The sequence below is a fragment of the Dendrobates tinctorius genome, unplaced genomic scaffold, assembly GCF_039654945.1.
Source record: "Dendrobates tinctorius isolate UK_male_01 unplaced genomic scaffold, ASM3965494v1 ptg000006l, whole genome shotgun sequence".
Taxonomy (NCBI): Eukaryota; Metazoa; Chordata; class Amphibia; order Anura; family Dendrobatidae; genus Dendrobates; species Dendrobates tinctorius.
The window spans coordinates 18,323,914-18,350,888 of NW_027361674.1; the positions used below are offsets into that span (position 1 = coordinate 18,323,914).

Here is a 26,975-nt window from a genome sequence, read left to right on the forward strand (position 1 = left end):
CTTTCTTTTCTCCATGCTCAATGTGGTACACACAAGGACACAAGACAGAGGTTGAGTCAACTTTAATCCATGTCAACTGGCTGCAAGTGTGATTTAGTTATTGCCAACACCTGTTAGGTGCCACAGGTAAGTTACAGGTGCTGTTAATTACACAAATTAGAGAAGCATCACATAATTTTTCGAACAGTGCCAATACTTTTGTCCACCCTCTTTTTTAGGTTTGGTGTGGAATTATATCCAATTTGGCTGTAGGACAATTCTTTTTTGTGTTTTTTCATTTAAGACACTGATTATTATCTGACAGAATTGCAGGGGTGTCAATACTTTTGGCCACAACTGTATACAGTGGCTAGGGGGGACCTGGGCTGATGTACCGTATATACAGGGGACTGCACATGATGATGTGGGGAGGGGGGATAAAGGGGAACTGCACATGATGTGGAAAGGGGGGTTAAAGGGGGACTGCACATGATGATGTGAGGGGTTAAAGTGGGACTGCACATGATGATGTGAGGGGTTAAAGGGGACCGCACATGATGATGTGAGGGGTTAATGGGGGACTGCACATGATGTGAGGGGTTAAAGAGGGACTGCACATGATGATGTGAGGGGGTTAAAGGGGGACTGCACATGATGATGTGAGGGGTTAAACGGGAATGCACATGATGTGGGGGGTTAAAGGGGGACTGCACATGATGTGAGGGGTTAAACGGGAATGCACATGATGTGAGTGGTTAAAGGGGGACTGCACATGATGATGTGAGGGGTTAAAGGGGGACTGCACATGATGATGTGAGGGGTTAAAGGGAGACTGCACATGATGATGTAGGGGTTAAAACTGCAAAGGATGACATGGGATAAAGGGGACAGCACATGATGAAGTGGGGGGAGGGGACGGGAGACTGCAAAAGATGAATTGAGAGTGAGGGAAGAGGGACAGCAATTGAATTGAGGGTGGAGAGAGCAAATGATGATCTGGGGAGAGAGCAAATTATAATGAATTTTGAGGGTGAGGGAGTAAATGATGTATTGAATGTGGGGGTAGAGCTGTTAGTGAATAGAGGGTGCGAGAGAGAAGAATGACAACAAATTGGGGCGGAAGAGGCATGTAAATATGAATCGGGGGCGCAGGAGGTACATAGTGGGGGGCGTTGAGTATGCAGTAACCGGTAATGAATTGGGGGAAAGAGTACAGGTGCTAATTAATATATTTATTAGGTGGGGAAAGTGGCTATGTATAGGTAGAAGGGGCTCAGTGGTGTATTAGAATTTATATTTTGTGTGAATCCAATGAGAGGAAAGAATAGCATAGCATTCACCGATCCAGGTGAAAAAGTCCGCTTTATTTAGCAATCCAGTGACCCGTCACAGTGCTACTAAGCACGAAACGGCCGTCGTCAGACATTGCTCCCGGCCATGAAGTTTTAATGTGGATTGCTAAATAAAGCGGATTTTTTCACCTGAATCGGTGAGTGCTATGCTATTTATTCCTCTCATTGGATTCACACATTGTGTTTTCTGCACTAGCACCTGAGATCTCGGGGTTCAGCCTCCAGGAGCAGTATGGACATGACAGCCTCACATCGGCAGTAGTATTGGCAGTGCCGACTTGATTTTTCTTTACACGTTTAATTTATATTTTGAATGGTGGGTTGCATAATAACCAATTAATTATTAATGGTGGGTGCATATCTGTATTCAGATGTGTAGTGTAGAAGGGAAAAAGTGGGGAATGTGCTCTGGAAGCCATGCTCTAGGTAACTATGTGTTATTTTATGCAGAGATGAATCCCGGCTGGAAGAGGTGATGGCGGTCTGCGCTGCGTGAAAAAGAAAAGCTAAGATGAAGGACTTCAGCTAGAGACGTCACTGGTGAGTCAGTGTGTTACCTGTACACTAATGCTATACACTGTATACTCTGTACAGAGCTCCTGTGTATAATGTCACCAGTGATCACTGTATTACCTGTACACTGACAGTAAATACAGAATTCCTGTGTATAATGTCACTTAGTGACTGAATACTACAATACTGATCATTAATAAAAAAAAAAAAAACACAATACTATGTGGTGGTACTATGTGGTCTGGTCATGGTGTGATGGCATTTGTCCCTTGTATGTGGTATTATAGGTCACTATGTGGTGGCATTATGTGGTCTGGTCATGGTGTGACGGTATTTGTCCCTTGTATGTTGTATTAATGGTCATTTAAAAAAATGTATGTGACTCATTCCCTTAAAGAAAAATACATAAAAATATATTTATATTTAATAGAGTAGGGTCCAGCCAAAAGAGTCTACTGTGTCGTGGTGGCGGCTTAAAAAAATCTTTTGGCCAGAACAAAAGTTGCTGACTATGTATGTGATCTGGTGTTTGATGGGAACTGTTAATATCTGATTAATGAGGATGTGGTGGAGAAGTTGAGTTTTTCCAAGAGTGAGCCATGGGACTGTGGAAGGTTCGAAGGGTGGAGGCAGAGCTGGAATAGAGCTTGGGCGGAGTCTCAAGGAGGCCCGAAAATTTTGCCAGTATGGGGTCCCGAAATTCCTAGTGGCAGCCCTGCTGCTCAGTACCACTTTCTCTCTGCAGCATTCGACACTGTGGATCATCAGCTCCTCCTCACTATGCTCCGTTCCATTGGCCTCAAGGATACCGTTCTCTCCTGGTTCTCCTCCTATCTCTCCGACCGCTCCTTTACTGTATCTTTTGCCAGTTCCTCCTCCTCTCATCTTCCCCTTACTGTTGGGGTCCCCCAAGGATCGGTTCTAGGTCCCCTCCTCTTCTCCTTGTACACTGCCCCTATTGGTCAAACAATCAGTCGATTTGATTTCCAGTACCATCTCTATGCTGATGACACCCAATTATACGCTTCTTCTCCTGACATCACGCCAGCCTTTCTAGAAAACACCGGCGATTGTCTAAACGCTGTGTCTAATATCATGTCCTCACTATATCTGAAACTGAACCTGTCAAAGACTGAACTCCTGGTGTTTCCTCCCTCTACTAATGTACCTATACCCGACATTGCCATTTCTGTGTGTGGTTCCACTATTACTCCCCAGCAACAGGCCCGCTGTCTTGGGGTCATACTTGATTCTGAGCTTTCCTTTGCCCCCCACATTCGATCACTGGCTCGCTCTTGTCATCTGCACCTCAAAAACATTTCTAGAATTCGACCTTTTCTTACCTTTGACTCTGCAAAAACTCTTACTGTTTCTCTTATTCATTCTCGTCTCGACTATTGTAACTCTCTAATAATCGGTCTCCCTCTTACCAAACTCTCCCCCCTCCAATCTGTCTTGAATGCTGCAGCCAGGATCATATTCCTCACCAATCGTTACACCGATGCCTCTACCTTGTGCCAGTCATTACACTGGCTACCCATCCACTCCAGAATTCAGTATAAACTTATTACCCTCACTCACAAAGCCCTCCATGGCTCAGCACCACCCTACATCTCCTCCCTTGTTTCAGTATACCACCCTACCCGCGCCCTCCGTTCTGCTGATGACCTGAGATTAGCATCCTCAATAGTCAGAACCTCCCACTCCCGTCTCCAAGACTTTACACGTGCCACGCCAATTCTTTGGAATGCACTTCCCAGGTCAATACGATTAGTCCCCAATCCCCACAATTTTAAGCGTGTCCTGAAAACGCATTTATTCAGACTGGCCTACCACCCCAACACATTAACCTAATCTATCCCTGTGTGGCAGAGCCAAAAGTTTTACCATAACCAGGTTCCCCGCATCATGTTCCCACATGCTTTATGCCTCCATTAGCCCTCTGTGTCTGTACTGTTACACACTTAACATTATGACTGGTCCATACAATCAGGGCAACTGTTACCACCCACCTTTCGTGTCTCCCTCTTTCCTCATAGACTGTAAGCTTGCGAGCAGGGCCCTCTTTCCTCTTGGTATTTGTTATAATCTACTGTATGTGATTATTGTTATGCTGTAATGTCTATTGTCTGTACAAATCCCCTCTGAAATGTAAAGTGCTGCGGAATATGTCGGCGCTATAAAAATAAAAATTTTTATTATTATTATTATTATTATTTCTTGTACTGTATATATACACTGCGCAGTACCACTCCTTTCCTGTTGTTGGAGAGGTGACATTGGTCTTTGGGAGGGTTAATATTGGTTTATTATTTTCAGGAATACTATGGGAAAATAAAAAATACCGTATTTTTCTGACTATAAGACGCATTTTTGTCCTCACAAAATGTTGAGGAAAATGGGGGTTTGTTTTATAGTCTGGATGAACCAGTTGTAGTGGGGAGGTGGGGGAGCGGCATCGGTGGAGCAGTGGGTTACAGAGGCAGGAGCTGGCGGCTGTGGCTAACTCCTGTGCCCGCTGCTAAAGAGAAATTAATTTTCACTGCATTCCACCCCCATGGGCATGGAGGGTAATGAATATTCATTTTTTTTTAGCAACCTGGAATGATTGGCCCCATCCTTATTCTGGTATGATTGGCCCCCACCCCCATCTTGGTATGCATGGCCCCACCCTTATCCTGATATGATCCTTTCCTTATCCTGGTATGCATGGCCCCATCCCTATCCTGGTATGCAGGGCCCCATCTCATCCTAGTGTGCATGGTTCCTCATCCCTATCCTGGTATGCATGGCCCTCATCCCCATCATGGTATCCATGCCTCCTCATCCCTGGCATACCAGGATAAGGAATGGGGCCATGCATACCAGGACTGGGATGGGGGGTCAATCATAACAGGTAAAGGATGGAGCCCTGCATACCAGGTTAGGGATGGGGCCATGCATACTTGGATGAGATGGGACCCTGCATACCAATATAGGGATGAGGGCGATCATTCCTGCCAGGATAAGGATGAAGTGGACCATTCCTACCAGGGTAGGGAAGAGGAGCCATGCATACTAGGACGAGATGGGGCCCTGCACACCAGGATAGGGATGGGGCTCTGCATACTAGGACGAGATGGGGACCCTGCATATCAGTATAAGGATGATGGGGGTGATCATTCCTGCCAGGATAGGGATGAGGAGGCATGCATACCAGGCCAGGGATGAGGAGGCATGCATACCATGATGGGGATGAGGGTCATGCATACCAGGATAGGGATGAGGGAGCCATGCATACCAGGATAGGGATGAAGGGGCCATGAGTATCAGGATGGGGATGAGGGGACCATATTTTCCAGGATAGGGGATATTAAGTACAGAACTGACCACATTTTTTGCTTCAGTTTTTTTCCCCCTAATTTCCTCTTCTAAAACCTAGGTGTGTCTTATAGTCTGAAAAATACAGTGTATATATTGGAAAACCCATTTAAATGGATTATGCCAAGTAATCCCCTATCATGAGACCTCTGTAGTCTCTGGGGTCCGACTGCTGGGACCCCCATAATCCCGAGAACCGGCACTCTAAAGAAGAGGTCGATCATGCGCACTGCAGCGGCATTCACACATGGCCCTTCAAATAACGCCTTTAAGAGGAGTGTTGAAGGGCACGACAAAGTATAGCAAAATCCACCGATCGGGTGTGGGGGGAGTATTATATTATGTGGGCTGGTGGGATTTGTGTGGCAGGGCTGCTTTTTTGTCCCAGTCCGGCCCTGCCTTGGCCCCGCTTGGCTTCTGAAACTGGAGATATTACTGCAGAGGATAGCATTTGTTGGAGTTCTGTGTACAGGATGTTCTGTAACCTTGATGATGGAAGAGATGTTACCGCTAGTTTCTGTGGGGGAAAGGAGGAAAACGCTATCTTCATTCCTCTTCTGACTGTCCAGGATTTTGCGGTCTGACATTATTTCCCGCCATTTTGGAGGAAGTTTGAAATTCTGACCCCTACTCATTCAGCGTCATTACCTATCTGAACATGGGTTTTGAAAAATACTTCTTCCTCTACCCCCTTTAGGGTAGCTCCAACGTCCAGAATTACCTTTCCCTCTTTATTGAGGGTTCTCCGTCTGAGGTGGACAAAATGGCCCCTTTTGAGGGTTTTTGGTTCAGGAAGATTTTTCTTTTTGTTGGCCACTTTCTCCAACAATTAGTCCACTGCAGGACCAAACACGTATTCCCCTTTGAAGGGTATAGAGCATAGTTTAGACTTGGATAGGATGTCTCCATTCCACATCTTTAATCATAGTGCTCTTCTCGTGTGGTTGGAGAGCACAGACGTTCTCGCAGCAATGTGGACCGATTCAGCAGAGGCTTCTGCAAGGAAACCTGCTGCTTTCTGCAGGAGTGGTAACAGAGCCAGAATATCTTCTCTAGGGATACCTCCCTTAATATGGTCTTCCAACTATTGTAGCCAAAGAAACAGGGCTCTTGTGACGCAGGCAGAAGCGACATTTGTCCTTAAGGAGATCAAGTAGATCCTTAAGTTGGGAGGAGTCCTCAAAGGGTAAGGTAGTTTTCTTGGCTGCCCTAGCCACCTGGATATCCACTTTGGGAATTTCAGTCCAGCACTTTGAGATGTCTTCATCCCAAGGAAACCGATCCTTCAGATCACCTGGGAAGTGCAGTTTCCTTTCTGGGAATTCCCTTTCATCCAGGATTAAATTCGGAACGTTGCCATGGATGGGAAATACCATCTTCCTTCTAAATTTCAGACCCCCCGAACATCTCATCCTGGACTGTGTGGGATGGTTTCTCCTCTTCAACTCCCATCGCATTTCTGACTGCAAGCAACAATTCCTCCATATCCTCAGAGGAAAAGAAGAATTTTTTATTATCCTCCGTATGACTCGGAGTAAGCTCTCCTTCTTCCAACCATTCTTCAGTAGCTGATATTTCTTCTTCTGAGTCATAGGTATCTTCAGGGGTGTATTTTCTCTTTTTTGGCATAGAAGGGCCCCCTGAAAAGGACTGGAAGAAGGTAGCTAGGGACGACTGGATTTCCACCATTCCTCTAACTTCATCCATCAGGGATGGCTGTTCCTCACGGATGATTTTCTCCGTACATAGTTGACAAAGCTTTTTAATGGCCGGATGGGAGTTTCTTACTGCAGATGGCACATTTGCGATTTGCAGATTTTTCCTTTGATATTGGTGCAGGATCCTTGTGGCACTAGAAAAGAGAAGAGAATTCCATAAGGATGGATCCTGTACCAAAAGGACCGACCCTTTCCAGGTATTCTCACTGGGCCAGGGCTAGCGCTGGGCTTTGCCGATGCAGATCTAAGTGAATCCATCATTAGAACCTTAGTCCTACCTTATGGAGTCTTCAGTCAGGGTCCTTTTATGCAGGAACCGAGACCTAGCGCTTCCTCTCATCCAGTAGGGTGACATCTCTCTCCCTCTGCCATAGGTCCTGTCTTCTGGGCACCTTTCCCGATTTGAAATGTCACATTTCCTGCCAAAATGATGGTGCGTTCCACGCATGCTGGAAGTGACGTCGCACCTTACTAATTCGGCGGTGCACGTCACTTCCTATGTTCGCGCAGGTCTGCCAGAGAAGCAACGGAAGACACAGTCAGCTTGCAAGAGTGAGGGGAGAGATCTTAATCAGCTGGGAGGCTACGGGAGGCCCTCAGCCACTCCTCACCACCCAGCATTGCCCGACAGGCGCCGGAGGATGGTGCAGTCCCGCCCGAGGCAGTAGCAGCTGCGGGAGGAAGGTACAGGTTGATCGACCCTGCCTGCCCAGCTTAAAAGATATTGCAAGAGAGTCTGTTGCTGGACCAGCTCACAGGAGAAAACACAAAAAACCTCTTCATCCCTTAAGGACAGGAAAACACTGAGGATAGAGGGAAGAGTTATTTAAACCTCTTGTGTTTCCTGTCCCTAATTAGGATGGGGAGGCAACCTCCTGTGTAATGGAGAGGTTTAGAGAAAAGAAGGTATTTTGTACCTGATAAAAATCATTTTATGATAGCCTTAATTGGGGGACACAGCCTCCACCCTCGTTGCCCTAATGGGTGAGTGAGTTCTTCTAGGGTTTCTTCTCCTTTTTTCCTTAGTCTTGTGTCTTAGGCTTCGCCTACCGGTTTTACACTACCTGGCGTTAGCTTGGTGCCAGTAAGTGGATGTAATCTGCGAAGGAAGAGCTGACTTTTGTGCAATCTTAGTGTCACTCTCCTGGTGACAGCAGCCAGCATCCATGGTTCCTGTGTCCCCCAATGAAGACTGGTGGCAGCAAAATCAAAGGTTTCTGTGTTCCCCAATGAATACTGATCACAGCAACTCAAATGGTTCCTGTGTCCCCCAATGAAGACTGGTGGCAGCAAAATCAAGGGTTTCTGTGTTCCCCAATGAATACTGATCGCAGAAACTCAAATGGTTCCTGTGTTACCCAATGAAGACTGGTGGCAGCAAAACCCATGGGTCCTATGTCCTCCAAAGAAGACTTGTGGCAGCAACACCAATGGTTCCTGTGTACCCCCCAATTAAGACTAGTGGCAGCAAAACCCATGGTTTCTGAGTCCCCAATGAAGACTAGAGGCAGCAACACTGTTGGTTCCTATGTTACCCTTATGAAGACTGGTGGCAGCAACAGCCATGCTTCCTGTGTGCCCCCAATGAAGGCTACGAGACAGAGATTTTACGGTAGGTACTAGAAATCTTCTTTTTCTGTAGAAGAGTAAATTTGCATCATCCTAGATTGATATTTTGCACAGCCCTTTGTAACATTTACACTTTTCCTTATATACCCAAGACATAAATAAAGCAGAATAAAGTTTATTCCATAAGATAAAGAAAGTGACCTGTGTAATTTGGTCTCCAAACGAAAATTTGGATGATTCAGAAAACTCTTCTTTCGTGACGATCTCTCCATCTAAATGAGTCAGAGACTTCAATCTTCCAATCGCTGCCATACGGACTAAAGCCGGCTGGTAAAAGGACAATCATGTCAGCTAATGGCTTCTATCATATGTAACTTTTTATTGTACTTTATGATGGTCTCGCAGTTAAGTGAACATAATGAGAATGTTTATTATAACACAGAAGCAATATCACAATGTGCTGCCTCTCGGGGGCTTTAAGAAACTAGGTCATGTATTCAAGACGCTTCAATCAAAACTCCTGAAAGGGGTTACTGCAATTGTTACTCTCTGCTAAATGATGACATCCTTATTAAAGTCAAAAGAAAGAAAGATGTTCCTTTTTTTTTTACATTCAATCTTTGGATTTTATACAATACGGATGGCGGAAGAGCTCATAATGAAGACTGTAACAACAAAAAAAAAAGGCCCAGGGCCATTAGACTTCAAAATACACGACAGTTGTGTGACGGCGGTAGTGGAGGTGAAACCGAATAATTGCGCTTTGGTTTGATGACCAATACGCTCTTTCTTATTGAACAGGTATAACAATGACATAAAAAATACAGTGATCCATCAGCTAGGACGTAAAGATAAAGCAATTATAATCTGCTGTGAATGTTGTAATATTACGGCATCAGCTGTAATGGGGGATTGTTAGAGCGCTGCCACAAGGAGGCATAATTACTAGTGGCATTTAGCATAATACAACTAATAAGGGTGATGCGGTAATGTCTGCATGTATATAAGGAATTATATAATGTGTGCATGGATAACACATTAGTCTCCATAATATTTAAAGGCCATATATCTTCAGAAACAGATCCGAGAAAAAAAAAATCTTTGGCTGGCCTTGCATTTCACCTTTGGAAAAAAAAAAAAACATTACATGGCAGTCATTCAAATAACTGTCTATCGTTGTAATCTAAGGATGGATTGGGTGTGCTTCTTATAGAAGGGGCCTCTGAGGCTATGTCCCACAATTAGTTATTTGGGGAGTTTTTGATGTAGACTTTCTGCATCATTTCTGCACCTATTAACGAAATTAGATTACTTACGTTTTTATTGTGCTGTTTGGACGTCATTTTTTAAATTAAACTGCTTTGATTTTGATACTTCCTGCTATTTGGCATTGACAACATTTTTTGATACAGTCATGTGCAGATTAGATGGGTATTTAGTGCATTTCTGCAGAGGACACACTTTTTTTTACCTGCAGATTTTTTGCATCTAATGCAATTCTATGGGGAAAATCTGTACAAAAAATGCAACGTACCTGCAAGAGAAACTGACATATTTGCAGATTTGAAACATGCACCGCAGGTTAGTTTATGCTTCATTAAAATAAAGCAGATTGGGCATGAGACCTGTATAAATCCCATGCACTTTGCTGGAACTGTAAGACGTTGTGTTTTTTTTTTGCACAGTGTCAAAAACTCATCATTGGAACTTAACCACATAGGGCCAGGGGTAAGCAACCCACTCCACTCCAGCAGATCTCACAGTAAGGGCTCATGCAGACCACCGTGTGAATCGGACGTGTGCTATCTTATTTTTTGATCGGACAGCACAATGATCCATAATATTCAAAAGGGCTGCTCAGATGCACGATTTTTCTCTTGGTCAGACCTAGAGTTCTACGTTGATCAGTTATAATAGGTTGAGAAAAAAAATAAGTGTCACTTTGTAAGTGCTCATTTAGACATCCGTGCAAATCGGGTGTACTAGATTTATGTATTTCTGTAAGGCCATCACACTCGAGTCAAGAAAACCGCGGTCGGTCCATGCTCGGACTGAATAGTACGGACGTCAGGCATAAGCCCTTAAAAAGTATATATTTTGTTTTCTGCAACAGCAACAAATCCTGGGAAATTGAAAAAATAAAAAAAAGGATGTGTTAAGCTATACTGTAGATTCACAAAGTTACTGTAGATTATTTACACACACCATTTTAAAGCTTTTATTTAAAGGAAAATCTGCTTGTGCTATGGCAAAAAAAGGTTTATTCCATTGGCAACAAACCTACATAGGCGCTTTTTTGTCCTATTTTAGGACCAATAGGGTAAAAACAGATAGCTTGTCTGTTGCCACTCTGCTTTCCTAAGGTAGGAACCCAGATGTAATCCTTTGCTAATAATATGCAGTAAATGGTGGTAATTACAGAGCCATACTGCTTCTGCTATGTACTGACCTTCTGCCAAGGGTTGTGGGCGACATTCAGTGTAAGTAGGTGAGCTGCGTGTCTGCGTAAAACATTTATTTCATCCATCGCCTTTGTTAATAGGTTCCAGCTCAAATCTAAGTGCTTCAGTTTCCCCATGCCTTTAAATCCTTCCAGATTTATCGCACGGTTATGGCTGGCATCCAGGTATTCCAAATTGGGCTGGTAACAGAATAATGTTTTCTTTAGAAACACACAAACGTAACTACGGCTACATTTAGGGGAAAATAGTGACTGCACCTTGCCAAAAACCTCTGACACAGGCAACATTACATGTACTTTTTTTAAATAATAATCTTACCAAGCATGAGACGTCTTCCAGACTGGTGAACTCATTGAAACTTATTATTAGTTTCCGAAGTCCATGAAGTTTGGAAATTTCCTTTAGTTTACGTAAACTGTTGCCGTGTAAGTTTAGGATCTGTGTGTAACAAAATTACAATGATGCATTCTGAATATTATTTCTTAGCCGGATTATATACAATTCATGGTCACAATTTATCATTTTGTGCTTTTTATAATACTAAAAGAGAATTATTATTATAGCGTCATTTATTCCATGGCGCATTACATGTGAGAAGGGGTATACATAATACATACAAGTACAGTAATCTTAAACAATACAAGTCACGACTGGTACAGGATGAGAGAGGACCCTGCCCGTGAGGGCTCACAATCTACAAGGGATGGGTGAGGATACAGTAGGCGAGGGCAGAGCTGGTCCTGCAGCGGTTTGGTCGATCGGTGGTTACTGCAGGTTGTAGGCATGTTGGAAAAATACATTTTGATATATTTTGAAAGCATTTACTTTTAGCATGGAGATAAAAAAGAGCTTACAGCGAAAGGCCCAACTTTGTAGATATTTGTAAGTGCTTGTATGCATTGTAAAAAAATAGCCATCTTTGTTTGGCGCCTGTGCTAATCTGTGTGTCTCTATGGTAACAGACTGCAAACAACCTTATGTAGACTGATTTTGCTGACACTGCCTTTTTTTTATTGAAGATGTTCAGTTTTTACAAAATAATAAACATAGGTGTATATGATAACGAAGAAAAGCAGAAATGTACAAAGACCTTGCCACATCTGTGTCTGGAAACAATAGGACAGTGGACGCCCGCAAGAATGAAAAACAAAGCAAAAGTAATGGCATTAATAATTATCAAGAATATTAAACAGGGTGGGCCATGCATATGGATACACCTAAATAAAATGGTTGGTGATATCAACTTCCTGTTTGTGGCACATTAGTATATAGGAGGGGGAAAACTTTTCAAGATGGGTGGTGACCATGGTGGCCATTTTGAAGTCGGCCATTGTGGATGGACCTGTATAAATGAACCACCCAGATGTATCCATATAAATGGCCCACCCTGTATAACATTATATATATATATATATATATATATATATATATATATCTCAAGGCACAAAAGTCCAGCAAGCAGAAACTTGGGTGTGGAGCTAATGTGTGCAAATGTTGCAAGCATGCCAAAAAATCTAAAACATTTATGTTTATGCACAATAATAAGACTTTTGATATTCTTTCATATATTAATTGTAATACCGCCAATGTTATCTATTTAATTAATTGTGAAATTTGCAACAAACAGTATGTAGGCTGCACTATGAATACTTTTAAAAAAAAGGATCAGAAAACATCTTTCTGATGCAGTTAATTTGCCACCAGCAGGAGCCTCTGTAATTTTCCGACATTTTTCACAAATACATGGGGGTGATGTCAAGAGTTTTTCTTTTATAGGCATTGAACAGGTTAAAAAACAGAAAGAGGGGGGAATTATCACAAAAAAATTCTTGCAAGAGAAAGCAAATGGATGTTTCTTTTAGATACAAGGTTACCGCATGGATTCAATAATAGAATGGATCTAGCAATACATTATAAATAATTTCTGATATCATGTTTTTCCAAGTAGTGCTACTATATCTCAGTCATAATGTTTTCATTGTATAACACCGTTGTATTAATGTAATAATGTGTGTTTTTAATTATTTCTTTATCCTGGTCAGATAACTTTGTTAGCGCAGGTACTGTTCACACTGATGCTTTTTTTCTCTACTTGTTTCCGGAAGCTATAGAGTTAACATTGAAGGATAACACCTGTCACTACTTCTTGATTATGAGGTTAAGAAATGTTTTTTCTACTTAAGAATGTTGGAGTATTCCAGAAGCAGTTTGAGACCGTGAAGAAGGCGGCAGTTGTTACCGCCGAAACGCGTAGTCTGTTCAGCATCATGTCTGCATCTTGTTACTGAACTCTGGATTTTTTAAAATATCTGCAATAAAAATTCTTGGATTTTATTATACCACCTGAAGTTTCCGCTTGCTGGACTTTTCTGCCTTGATTTCTACATTGTTGGACTTGTTCCCAGTCTTGGTCCGTGCAATAGAGGAAACAGGTATTTACCATCCAGAGTTCGGAGGTTAGCTGGTCTATGTGTTGTTTTGCTATATATATGTTTTTTTGCTTTTTTTTTGCCCCTTCCTCATTCTCAGGTCCCCTACCAGGGGCCTGGGAATTTGAGGGTTCTGTGCAGGATCTTAGTTGTTCCCAGCATTGTGCTTTTCTGGACAGGGAGTTCAGATGTTGCTCCTGGGATCTGTTGTAGCCATTTTTCCAACTTAGGGGTCACTGCTCCAAGTGCTCCTGTCACCACTGGAATCTCTGTTGCCTTCACCTTCCACATCTTCTCTAGTTCTCCTTTGAGGCCCTGGTATTTCTCCAGCTTCTCATATTCCTTCTTTCTGATGTTGCTGTTACTTGGCACTGCCACATCTATTATCACAGCTGTCTTCTGATCCTTTTCTACTATCACAATGTCTGGTTGGTTAGCCAAAACCTACTCATCCATCTGGATCTTGAAGTCCCACAGGATTTTAGGTTTCTTTGTATAGTCTGCACCTTGAGTCTTGTCTTGTGTGGTAGAGTCTATGGATCTGGTGCTTAGTGCTTGCTCGTGTGCCGCTACGATTAGTGCCTCTGTGCTGTCTCACAGTCCAGCTTTCTCCAGCCCTTGGTAGGATTTCTCCATGTCAGCCACCTCCATTATCTGTCAATGGTACATCCCATGCCGTGGCTTGTCATGTTCCTGTTCTTCCTTCCAGATCTGTCGTTGTTGCTGCCTTAGGCTTTCTCTCAGCATCTCATCTTTTGGTGCCATTTTTCTGATGTATTCCTGGATACTCCTTGTTTTATCCATGATGATGGCTTGGATGCTTACCAAGCCTCGATCACCCCCCTTTCTGTTGGTATACAATCTTTGGGTGCTAGACTTAGGGTGGAGACCTCCATGCATTGTGAGTTTTCGGGCTTTCACATCTGCAGCTTCCATCTCTTCTTTTGGCCAGCAAACAATGCCAGCAAGGTATCTAATAACTGGCAGGGCATATGTATTGATGTTGTGGATCTTATTCTTCCCATTGAGCTGGCTTTTCAGGACCAGTCGTACCCTTTGATGGTATTTGGATGTTGCTGCTTTCCTTGCCTCATCATGGTTACCGTACCCCTGTGGGATGCTGAGGTACTTGTAGCTTGTAGGTATATCTGCTATGTGCCCTGCTGGTACTTCCACTCCATCAGTCTTGACTACCTTGCCTCTCTTTATTACCAACCGGCCGCACTTCTCCAGTCCGAAGGACATCCCAATGTCTTTGCAGTAGGTCCTTGACAGGTGGATCTTTGAATTGATGTCTCGTTCGTTTTTCACATACAGCTTGAGGTCATCCATGTAGAGGAGGTGGCTAATGGTGCTTCCACACTTGAACTTGTATCCATAGTCAGATTCTGTAATTATCTGACCAAGGGGGTTGAAGCTTACGCAGAACAGCAACAGGGACAGTGCATCATGTTGGTATATGTCGCATTTGATAAAAATTGGAAGTCAATATATATTATAATATATATTGTAGTGCAGCAGGGTTTGTGCAGTGTGACAAACAGGCAGTGACCGCAGGAAAGTTCACAGCAAAACAAACATGTTTAATGTCCAAACTCACACAGTGCACAGCATGCGGTAAGCATGCGGTATCCTCAGGATCGCAGCAGGGGAAACAAAGACAGTCCGTGAGCTGTTGCCGTGGGCGACTGCACCGCCGTGTACACTGAGAGTGCCAAGTCTTTTGGCTTCGCTTGGCCCTGTGTTTCCTCACACAGGTTGACCTCTACATTGCCTTCTGCACTGCCTGCAAGACCAAAACTGACACACCCCACCCCTTTATTGCAGGTTTTTTTCAACAGAACCTGTGACCTTAGGCCACATGGAAAACATGGGGCCGGGGAAGGGAATGCACTGCCCCATTACCATCCTGTAGTCCATTTCAAAACTACAAACCCATGGCAGGTTTTCTTAAGTCCGCCTTGGACAAATGTCTTGCCCAAGATCAACACTTACTTCTATTCTGTCTTGCAATCACAGCTATGCCTGTGACTGCAATGCACTTCCTCGGCCTCCATATGCTTCTTTACACATTCTAGGGGACACATAGTGAGTCTCGCATAGGACACTGATCACTGCCTCACAATATACAATATATATATATATATATATATATATATATATATATACACACATACTCACACACACACATACACACACTGTACACACATATACATACATATACAGTATATACACACACACACGGGGGCATGTAAAAGTTTGGGCACCCCTGGTCATAATTACTGTTATTGTGAACAGTTAAGAGAGCTGAAGAGGAAATGATCTCTAAAAGGGCTAAAGATGACACATTTCCTTTGTATTTGGGACAAAAAAATATAAATTTTCATCTTTTACATTTTTTAAATTAAAAAAAGGAAAATGAGCCGATGCAAAGGTTTGGGCACCCTGAATGGTTAGTACCTAGTAGTACTCCCTTTTGCAAGAATTACAGCTTGTAAACGCTTTTTGCAGCCAGACAAGAGTCTTTTAATTCTTGTTTAAGAGATTTTCATCCATTCTTCCTTGGAAGATTCTTCCAGTTTTGTGAGATTCCTGGGTTGTCTTGCATCCTCTGCTATTTTGGAGTCAAGCCACAGATTTTCAATGATGTTCAGATCAATGGACTGTGAGGGCCATTGTGAAAACCTTTTGAGGTCACCTATTGTGGATGTTGATGTGTGTTTAGGATCATTATCCATTTCTAGAACCCATCCTCTTTTCAACTTCAGCTTTTTTTTTTTTTTACAGATGTTATGTTATTACAGGTGTTATGTTTGCATCAAGAATTTGTTGAAAATTTATTGAATCCATTCTTCCCTCTAGCCGTGAAATGCTCCCTGTGTTATTCGCTGCAACACAACCCCCATGATTGATCCACCCCCATGCTTTATGGTTGGCGAAATGTTCTTTTCCTCCACACATACCTTTGATCATTGTGGCCACAAAGTTCTATTTTGACCTCATTTGTCCACAGGATATGTTTCCAACATATATCAGGCTTGTTTAGATGTTCTTTTGCATACTTATGACAATGAATTTCATGGTGAGGATGCAGGAGAGGTTTTCTTTTGATGACTCTTCCATGAAGGTCATTTTTCTGCAGGTGTGTATAGGGAGTTGTGCTTTCAGAATAAGACGGCTATGCTATTCTAACTGGTAACCCTACCTCACTTATTTCTAAAAAACTGACTGCAATGCTAACAGAGGTAAGAGATAATAATTTAATCAGTAAAAATGAATTTGAATTTCTTGTTCCCATAAACCCAAGGATGGGAATGTTTTATGAGTTTCCAAAAAGCCATAAAGGCATTGATTCAATAAGAGGTAGACCCATCGTATCAGACATTGGGAGCTTGGGCCAGAAAGTTGGCATTTATCTGGATCAGGTACTAAAACCCTTTGTTGTGGCCCACCCTTCGACACAAGGGACACCATGGATCTTTTACGTAAACTACAGGGGATCCAGATACACAATTTCGGTGGGAAAGCCACCATCCTTTCCCTCTGAGGAAGGGAATTCCAAAAAGCCAGTACATTATACTCAGAAGAAATTGCTTAACAGAGAGTGAGTTTATACGACAAGCTAGAGATTTATGAGAGAGGTTCCATACTAGGGGCTATCCGAACTGTTTCTTGAGGAAGGCATATGATTTTGCCTTGACAGGAAAGGGGAGGTTTGCTGTCCCCAGTTGAAAGCAAAGTAGAAAAAAAGTGAGCCCATTAGATTGATAGCAACTTATGATAATGGAGCTCTGCAGGTCACGGTTCTTGAAAATATTGAGGCATTCTAAATATGGATAGTGACTTGGAGGAGAGTATCGGACCAAAACCCCAAATCATGCTCCGTACAACAGATCAATTGGATAGAGGATAGTAAGAAGCCACTTTCCAATGCCTGTGAAAAATAGAACGTGGTTACAAGACAGACCAAAGGGCTGTTTTAAATGCAATGGATATGTGGCCTGCCCCAACATGACAATAACAAAGTTCTTTATGAGTAACATCAAGGGGGAATCCTTCACGATCAGGAGCATCATTAACTGTAGAACTAAGGCCGGGTTCACACGTGCATTTGGGCAGAGTGCGTAGGGCTGCGTACTTTCTCTCTTAAGCTCCGCCTACTTCCGCATGCGCCCTGCGTACCTATCTTTAACATTGGGTACGCAGGGACATGCGTTGTATGCGGATGCGTCCGCATGCGTCATTTTGAAGTGCCCGCCCAAGCGTACAAAAATGCAACATGTTCCTGGATACCCAATGTTAAAGACGACACAGGACACATACGGAAGTACGCAGCCCTACGCAGACCAGCCAAAAGCTAATGTGAACCTGTCCTAAGTACTTATTTTACAAGGCTACTTGTATGTGCCAGATAGAATACAAAAGGAAAAATGATAAGAGAAATTAGAAGAGTGGGAGAGCAGCTGAATGATATCGCCAACAACAGAGACACACTCATTGCGAAGCATGTGAACCTTATGCATGAAGGGGAATACTAGAGCTATCTCCTTTACTGCTATTGACTGTATTAAGCCAAATAGTAAGTGGGGGGGTATAAATTAAACTTTGCTACAGAAAGAGACTAGGTGGATTTTCCACCTGAAAACCACTGCTCCAAAGAAGCTAAATGGGCAGCTCAGTTACGGGCGCTTCATCTAGTCCACTGGGTCAAGTTTCTATTTTTAAACATCTAATTGTTATGCACACAGGTAGCGCACGTGGATGGGGACCCACTGTGCCACAAACTGAATTTTCCCTGGAGGAGCGTGACTAAGCAGTTACCTTGGTGTTTACTTGAGCCTCAAGTGGTGAGGTCAGGCTTGTGTGGCAGGGAGCTGCCAGGTACCACTCCAGGTCAGCTGCCAGCAATAGCGGCTGACTCCATGGGTCTAAGCTGTTAATGCACCCCACGCTTGCGAGTACTAACACTAAACAATACTAGCACAAAAAGAGGACTTAGAAAGCCTCCAAAAAGTCAAAAATAATAATAGCAAAAAGGCAGAGATGCTTACCTGCCCAGGCTTCCAAACAAATGCACTATCAGCCCGGCTCAGAGTTCCTGCAGCTGCAGCCCTCCTAGTATCCTCTGCTCTGTGCTCCCCTCTCACTTGGTGCCAGACACCAGCCCTGTCCTCCAGCCCCAGGAGCCTACACTCACCCGCAGATTCCCTGATGCCCGCTCCCCTCTCAGAAGGCCGCCCAGAGCAGGGGAGAATGACAGCCCGCTTCAGCACCTGCCGCCAGGGAACAGCACTTACAATAGCGCTTCTTCCCCGGAATCCCAGGTGGCCGTCTGTGTGGTACTGATGCGACACACAGTTTCCACATGTAGTACACACATGGACACTGATATCTCCGGTACCGTTTTTTTCAGTACCGGAAATATCAGGACGTGTAAAATCGGCCTTAGATCAGGCGGGCTGCCCAGCGCTATCCAAATGCATCCCATGTGAACAGACACCACAGTTTACAAGACCGAATGGGTCCAACTGCACCCTGAATAATAAAGTGCAAGAAACACATATAAAAATATGTGAGGTATTAGTTGATATTTTGGTCCTATATCTGTCCACCCCTCCCCTACCCAGGGAAGTGGGGAGTATATGCACACAAACTAGACTATGGAAGACGTACACGGATAAATGAAAACGTGTCATACAAATATGCACTCACACACAACAGAGTTGAACACCAGGAAGTAAAGAGAGAACTATGAAAAGTAGAACAATGTACCTACAACCCAAAAGCCTGTTAAATCTTTCTGAAGGTCTTTTCCAGTCAAGCAGGGGTTCTGATTTGCCTTTCTAGCAATCCTACGAGCAGCTCTCACTGAAATTAGATACGGCCCCCCCGAGGAAGCCCACACAAAACGCGCTTAAGGGCTGGCAAGTCTGTGTCATACTGAGACCGATATAGGTAAGGTTTAGTGATGAGAGAGTATACTCGATGCTCGGGTGATCTCCGAGTATTTGGATGTGCTCGGAGATTTCGTTTCTGTCGCCGTAGCTGCATGATTTGTGGCTGCTAGCTAGCCTGAATACTTGTGGGAGTTGACCCTATGTTAAGAAATCCAAAATACGAAAACACAAAAAAGAATATACCTCCAGGGGTTAAAGGAGTTGTCCGACTAGATGTGCGCGATCTCGCTCAATATAAGGGAATTGAGACATGCTGGACGTCTAGTTGAAAGTATGCAAATTGTATACTTGCGGTCAACATGACCGCCCGCTTCCAGAAAATCTTGACAACATGCACTGTGAGTATTCACAGATCTGCAGTCACAGAGTCACTAGAGATTTGTACTCCAAGCCTGGACAACCCTAATGGTTGGATATGTGGACATGTCCTTTCAGAAAAGCTACCTCCGATTTAAAAACCACTTCCTAGATCTATGTACAACAGACTTTTTTTTTTGCTGTGGCCATTTCTGCTGTGCAGAGTGAATAAACAAGTGTATTAAGGTTCCTAAAATCTCAAACACAGCAATACTACAGATACTCTACGGATTCTCAGCTCTTGCTTCAGGATCACATTTGTTTTCCTATTGCTGTAAATTCCCCATAAGGGTCAATTCATAGGTGGCAGATTTGAAACAGAAGTGCTGCAAACATGTACCCATTCAGATCTATGAAACAGATTTTCGGTCACAGAAATTGCTGCAACAAATCTGCAGCGTGTGAATATACAGTGCAGGTAAAAATGAAGAGACCACTGCGCAGTTTTATAAAAATCAGCTTCTCTACATGTCTGACAGCCATTCCATTCCAGTGTCAGTTGAATTCCAACCAGAGTACACCTCATTCTACGTAATGTGCTTCTGATTAGGTGATCTCACCTGAACCAAATCTTATTTAGCGAAGGAAAGTTTAAAAAACCGTGATGTGCCGTTCACAATCCTCTTGCAATATGACAAGCTGGATGGCAAAACAAGTGCTAGTAATATCCCAAAAGTAACAGGAATGAAAAAATAACTTTTATCCATGCCAAAGGAGTTGAAAAGAAAAGTCTTGAGTGAGGGAAAGAAGGGCTTAAATCTGACTTTACAAAAATTTCTAAGACGGCAGTCCTTTACAACAAGGTCAAGCAGCAGACATTGGAGACCGCAAAGCTGCAGACCGGCAGAGGGCAAAAACGACTCTTCACTGATCAGGATGACCGTCATCTTATTCGAATGCCACTCAGCAACTGCAGGATGGCACCAAGTGACCTACAAAAGGAATGGCACATGGCAGCTGGGGTGAGGTGCACATCAAGAACAGTTCATAACAGGCTCCTAGAGGCAGGGCTCAAGTCATGTAAAGCTGTAAAAAAGCCTTTCATCAATGAAAAGCAAAGGAGAGCCAGGCTGAAGTTTGCCAAAGACCATAAGGACTGGATCATAGAGGATTGGAGTAAGGTAATCTTCTCAGCTTTGCCCAACACCTGGTCGTCTAATGGTTAGACGGAAACCTGGAGAGGCGTACAAGCCACAGTGTCTTGCATCCACTGTGAAATTTGGTGGAGGATCGGTGATGATCTGGGGATGCTTCAGAAAAGCAGGAATTGGCAGGTTAATCTTTGTGAAGGACGCATGAATCCTGGTTATCCTGGAATACAGTTGAATTCTTCTGCTCAGGCAATGTTCCCCAACTCTGAGGACTGGTTTTTCCAGCGGAACAATGCGCCATGCCACACAGCTAGGTCAATCAATGTGTGGATGAAGGACCATCACATCAAATCCCTGTCATGGCCAGCCCAATCTCCAGACCTAAACCCCATGGAAAACCTCTGGAATGTAATCAAGAGGAAGATGAATAGTCACAAGCCATCAAACAACGAAGAACTGCTTAAAGTTTTGTACCAGGAGTGGCATAAGGTCACCCAAATGCAGTGTGAAAGACTGGTGGAAAGCATGCCAAGACGCATGAAAGCTGTGATTAAAAATCATGGTTATTCCACAAAATATTGATTTCTGAACTCTTCCTGAGATAAAACATTAGTATTGTTATTTCTAAATGATTATGAACTTGATTTCTTAGCATTATTAGAGGTCTGCAAGCACTGCATTTTTTTTGTAATATTTGACCATTTCTTATTTTCTGAAAATAAATACAAAATTTAGTGCTTGGAAATTCGGAGACATGTTGTCAGTAGTTTATAGAATAAAAGAGCAATTTACATTTTACTCAAAAATATACTTATAAAGAGGAAAATCAGACAAACTGAAAATTTTGCAGTGGTCTCTTAATCTTTGCCCGATTTGTACCCTTAGTCAGTTCATCCAGTAGTCATCTATAGCACTGATCTATGTGAAGCACTGCATTACTTCCAATCTTAGCTCCATTTGTTCCTCTGGTTTCTTACTATTTCTAAACATAATCACAGTTTATTGTTTGCCCAGCTTTAGAAGTAGCTAGAATGTAGATAAGAACTAATAGAAGAGTAAGAAGTAATAAACATAGACAAATTTATATATTTACTATTTAAAAAAAACAACACATTTAAAGATCTTCATATGTTATTTATGGTGTTCATCCTTTCATATCCTGGCAGCTGAGGTTGGCAATACTTACTGTAATTTGACTATACATATTGGCCTTTCCAATGGAAAGAATGGTCCCTTCATCCAGAGTAATTATTTTGGGCCTGGCTTTAATAACTGGTTCAATAGAAATAACGTCCTCATCCGATTTCATTTCATCTGAGAATTCTTCAGCTGTAATACTGGAGAGACTGCAAGTGACATCATACATATTCTACCAAAACAAAAAAAAGTATAAAAAAAAGCGTTATTGAATGTAGATGATAATGGTCCGGGATATTTCATCAAATACATGTTATATTACATCTCACAAATACAGAAGAAAGAACTAAAAACTCAGTTTATTTTCATGCATTTATTCTCCAGAAGTCACTTGTAGATGATACTAAGTATTCAGATTCACATGAGCGTCCCAGCCTGGCAGCGAATTTAATGGCAGGAGCCGACAGTATCATATGGACCTCGGCCATACGCTATAATACACTTGAATTTTTATGCAATATATTTTTTTTTGCTCACCAAAAATAGAAGTAGATGCAAAAGAGATGAGCAATGAGTACATTTTATTATAAGTTATTTTCAATTCCACTCCCAGATTTGGCTAAAAGGGGAATTTCACATTGCGTTCTGTGTCCCTGTCGGGTCTACGGGCCATAGACGGCACTGGTGACGGCAAAGGGAACGTGACCTCTGCTGTGCACTTTTTTTCAGGAGTGTAAACCTTTATGGTTTATTATAGTTTATATCAACATAGTCGTGCGTGAGTTGTTTTTTCTTGTGAGATGACATTAATTTTTGAATATGATGATCTGCTTTACCATATACTGAATAATGGGGGGAAAAAAATCTGTGTGAAGTAGAATTGTGAAAAATACAAAATTTTGCCATTGTTGCTATGGTTTCATTTTTATGGCATTCATTATACGGTAACGACAACTGGACTATTTGTTAGCTGGTCAGGGAGCTTATGTCACATTTATACATATACTAGCTGAAGAGCCCGGCGTTGCCTGGGCATAGTAACCAACTGTGGCTAGTTATAACAAATTTATAATGATTATATTGTACATAAAAACATTTCTCATCATATATTCAACACTACAGATTTGCAACACAAATTAACTAAATGATTATCCAAGTACTGACAGTATTTTATTTTCAACTCATTCAAGATTTTTGGTTTTTCCTTTCGGTGCAAAGATGAACAGATTTTTGGCAGTTCCAACTCTTGAGCAGACCACGTAAAGTTGACCATGAGAAAAGCATGGAGATTGCAAATCGATCCCTACTACTTTCAAGAACTGTCCCTGAGCATTGTTAATGGACATTGCAAATAGCAGTTGAACTGGAAACTGGAGGCGTTTAAAATCAAAAAACAAATCAGATGGAATGAGTGGAATTCCTGGAATGAAAATGTCCTCTCCATTGGCACATCCTGTTTCTGAGCCGTGTATCTAACCCTATCCTGTGTGATAATGTTTGCTGAGCTGTGTACCTAATCCTCTCCTGTGTGATACTTTCTGCTGAGCTGTGTATCTAATCCTATCATGTGTTACTGACAGCTCAGCCGTGTATCTAATCCTATCCTGTGTGATACTGACTGCTGAGCCGTGTATCTAATCCTATCCTGTGTGATACTGGGCTCCCCCTGCAGTCTGTGTCAGAGGGTGGTCTGTGTTGGCACGGTAATAAATTGTGTTATTTCCAGCTTTACAGAAGGACGATAACACCATAGAAATGATAAGAATAATAGGCCAAATTGTTTGGTGAATTGGAACGTGCAGGGTTAAAATTTCGCATCACAACATAGCCTATGACGCTCTCGGGGTCCAGACGTGTGACTGTGCAAAATTTTGTGGCTGTAGCTGCGACGGTGCAGATGCCAATCCCGGACATACACACATACATACATACACACACACACACATTAAGCTTTATATATTAGATTTTAAAGCTTAAAAAATTGTCTACATATTCTGAGACCCCATAACGGTTTAAAACTTTCTTCATCAAGCTGTGTGGGGGGGTTAGTTTTTTGCAGGGTAAGGTATAGGTTTTTTTGCAGTACATATGACTTTTTGATGACTTCTTATTTTAGAGTTTGGGGAGCCTATGCAATCCAAATATGGCATCCCTAGCAGCTTTATTATCATTTTTTATGGCATTCACTGTATGGGATAGTATACCGTGACAAATCAGACTTTCATGGAAGCGACAAACCAAGTATGATTTCTTCTTTCTTTCTTTTTTGGTTATTATTTTTTAAAATTATGGTATGGGAAAAATTTTCAGACAAGACTATAACACTTTTGCTAATTTTCCAATAAACCGAAGTACTAATCTCCTGCCACAGTAGGAAAGCTTTTCCCATTCTGCAAATGTAAAAAATTTTAACAAAAAAAAAAGCGAAAAAATGTAGGGCTTCATAAGAGTACTATATGACAACACCGGCGTCTTTAATAGGCCCCTCAGCTGCCATCACAACACCATCATGGGAGGGTGGCAGTGGGGTTTACGGAGGGCACGCGCTTTGTTTAATCACTTGAAAGCTGCAGTCACTATTGTGCCTGACATCTAAGGTGTCAAACAGCAGAGATCAGAGCTAGCTCAGATTACTGCAATTCCATTCAGGTGCTGACTGTATAACGTAGCCGCTATACATCGGGAGACGACATATGTATGCCATACATTTATACACCACATGTCAGGGAGGGATTAAATCTGTGTTAATACGGGAGTTTTGGAGCTCTGTATCAGAAAAACTGAACACTGACCGCTCACAAGAATGGACTGAAAAATTATTCAGCACATAATATGAATCCCCAAATAATGTCATAAAATGTATAGATGGGAACAGGATCTTTTTCGAAAATGGGGCCCTGTCACTGCCGCCAGCAGAGAGGTGGTCAAAATTCCCATACAAATGAAAGCAAATTCTGACCACATCTCCATTTACAACAGTCCTCGTCAGGCCCCCATTTTTGAGATCAACACAGGTAACGATGGGGTGACTTGCTATATATCCTGTAGATATGCAAAAATGTACAAGATGGGAATACAGTGAACACAACTGATGGATGCTTTACGTTCACAAAAATTCGAAGCGGATTATCATGATCTCAATGAGAATGACATGCTGTGTATTATATGTACAAATGCATGGAAGGGGAGGAATGAAGAGCGATCATTACCTGGGTGATATATTCATACTCCACAAAGTACTCTGGCACGACCAGTTCAGTGTCAAACACAAACCACTCGCACTGGCGGAGGCTGCAGTCACAGCTTTCATGATCCTTGGAAGAACAAGATTCTGAAACTGTGAAAAAATGCAGGTTGATCTTAGTTTGTTATCTCCAAAGAATGTTTTTCCACAACTGGGTGGCTTCATTAAATGTTTTTTTGGCAAAGTCTAATCTGGCCTTTCTATATCTAAGGCTGATTAATGATTTGCACCTGGTGGTGAATAGAGATGAGCGAATTTGTTCGGATTTTGGCTCCGAATCTGATTTTGACATATTCGTGTTATATTCGAACATTATTCATGCCGAATGTATGTGTTATGATTGGTTCCTAAAATATTCAGTAATTTCTATTCCCATTGTTCGACATTGCAAAAACAATATTCGACTCAGATCGTATTCGGAACCGAATTTGAACAAATTCGCTCATCTCTAGTGGAGATCTCTTGGCATTTGCTCTCATGAAGTCTGCTCTTTAAAGGGGTAGTCCACTACTAAGACAACCCGTTCTTAAACTAAATGTTTGGCTCCGATAAAATAAAACCTACACTCATCTCCCAAGCCGGCTCCGTTCACGCAGTGTCGGGACTCGCGGTCTCAGGGCTGTGATGTGGTGGAATGACACGTGATGCCGTTGCCCAATCAGTGCTGACGTCACTGTCTCCACCTACAGACAAATCGAACATGAAGAGGAAGACCAGGCTGCAGCTGATCAAAGGGGTTCCTCTTCATGTTCAGTTTGTCCAAAGGTGGAGACAGTGATGCCAGAGCTGATTGGGCACCAGCGTCACAGCCCTGGGGAGAGAGAGTGCCGACACCATGGGAACGGCGCCGGCACAGGAGGTGAGTATAGGCTTTATTATTTTATCGGGATCTAAGGTTTAGTTTAAGAAGGGGTTGTCCTAGTAGTGGACAACCCCTTTAAGGTAGTCATAGACACTGAAACACCTACCTCCTGGAGAGTTATCTTCACTTGGGTGGATGTTGTGAAGGAGTTTTTAATTCACCATGGAAAGGAATGTGAAATCATGCACCACTGTCGTCCTAGTGGACATCAAGGCTTTTTTGAGTTCCCAAGCTCAATGGTGCGCATTTTTTTAAGAATGTACCAAACTGTTGGTTTGGCCATTTCTAACAATTTTGCTATCTTTCTGATGGATTTCTTCTTTTTTTTCAGCCTTATAATGCTCTGTTTCTCTTCCACTGAAGGCTCCTTTCATAGCATATTGTGGGTTCACAGCAACAGCTTCCGAATGCAAATGCCCCACCTGGAATCAGCTCCAGACCTTTTACCTGCTTCACTGATAATGGATGAACGAGGGAACAGTCCATGCAGCCCATTAAACATCTTTTAAGATAATTGTCCAATGAGTTTTGGTCCTTTTAAAAAGAGGCAGCTACATATTAAAGAGCTGTAATTCCTAAACCCTTACTCCAATTAGGATGTGAATACCCTAAAACTAAAGATGAGAGTCTGCACTTTAAGCCCATATTGATTATACAAATGTATCCTGAATATGTTTTGGTAAACAGCTAAAATGTCAAAACTTGTTTCACTGTCCACTGTTTTTGGTGGCAAAACATCAGTAAAATGTATTATACTTTATCCTGCTCCTGCCAAGGGCATAGAACTTGTCTTCTATGGTTTTCCTTAACCACAGCAAAAATATACTAAGAAATCATCTGGCTTTCTATGAAATTGACGTAGCGTGTGTCTATAATTGAGAAAGTAAATATGAGCTACATTGAGGACAGACATGAATGGTGACCATCTCTGTACAGTGCTGCAGA

The 26,975-nt window shown here is 42.5% G+C and overlaps 1 protein-coding gene across 4 annotated transcripts in view; it reads right to left on the reverse strand.

Moving 5' to 3' along the window:
- Positions 1 to 26,975, reverse strand: part of LRRC9 (leucine rich repeat containing 9) — a 234,531-nt gene that overhangs the window by 127,050 nt on the left and 80,506 nt on the right. For all 4 annotated transcript variants that reach the window (XM_073571244.1, XM_073571255.1, XM_073571252.1 and 1 more), the window contains exons 15-19: positions 25,134 to 25,261; positions 21,974 to 22,156; positions 11,272 to 11,391; positions 10,941 to 11,132; positions 8,693 to 8,818 (exon numbers count right to left, since the gene is read on the reverse strand). In XM_073571244.1, the coding sequence (XP_073427345.1) occupies positions 8,693 to 8,818; positions 10,941 to 11,132; positions 11,272 to 11,391; positions 21,974 to 22,156; positions 25,134 to 25,261 (749 nt within the window). The remainder of the gene's footprint in view (positions 1 to 8,692; positions 8,819 to 10,940; positions 11,133 to 11,271; positions 11,392 to 21,973; positions 22,157 to 25,133; positions 25,262 to 26,975) is intronic.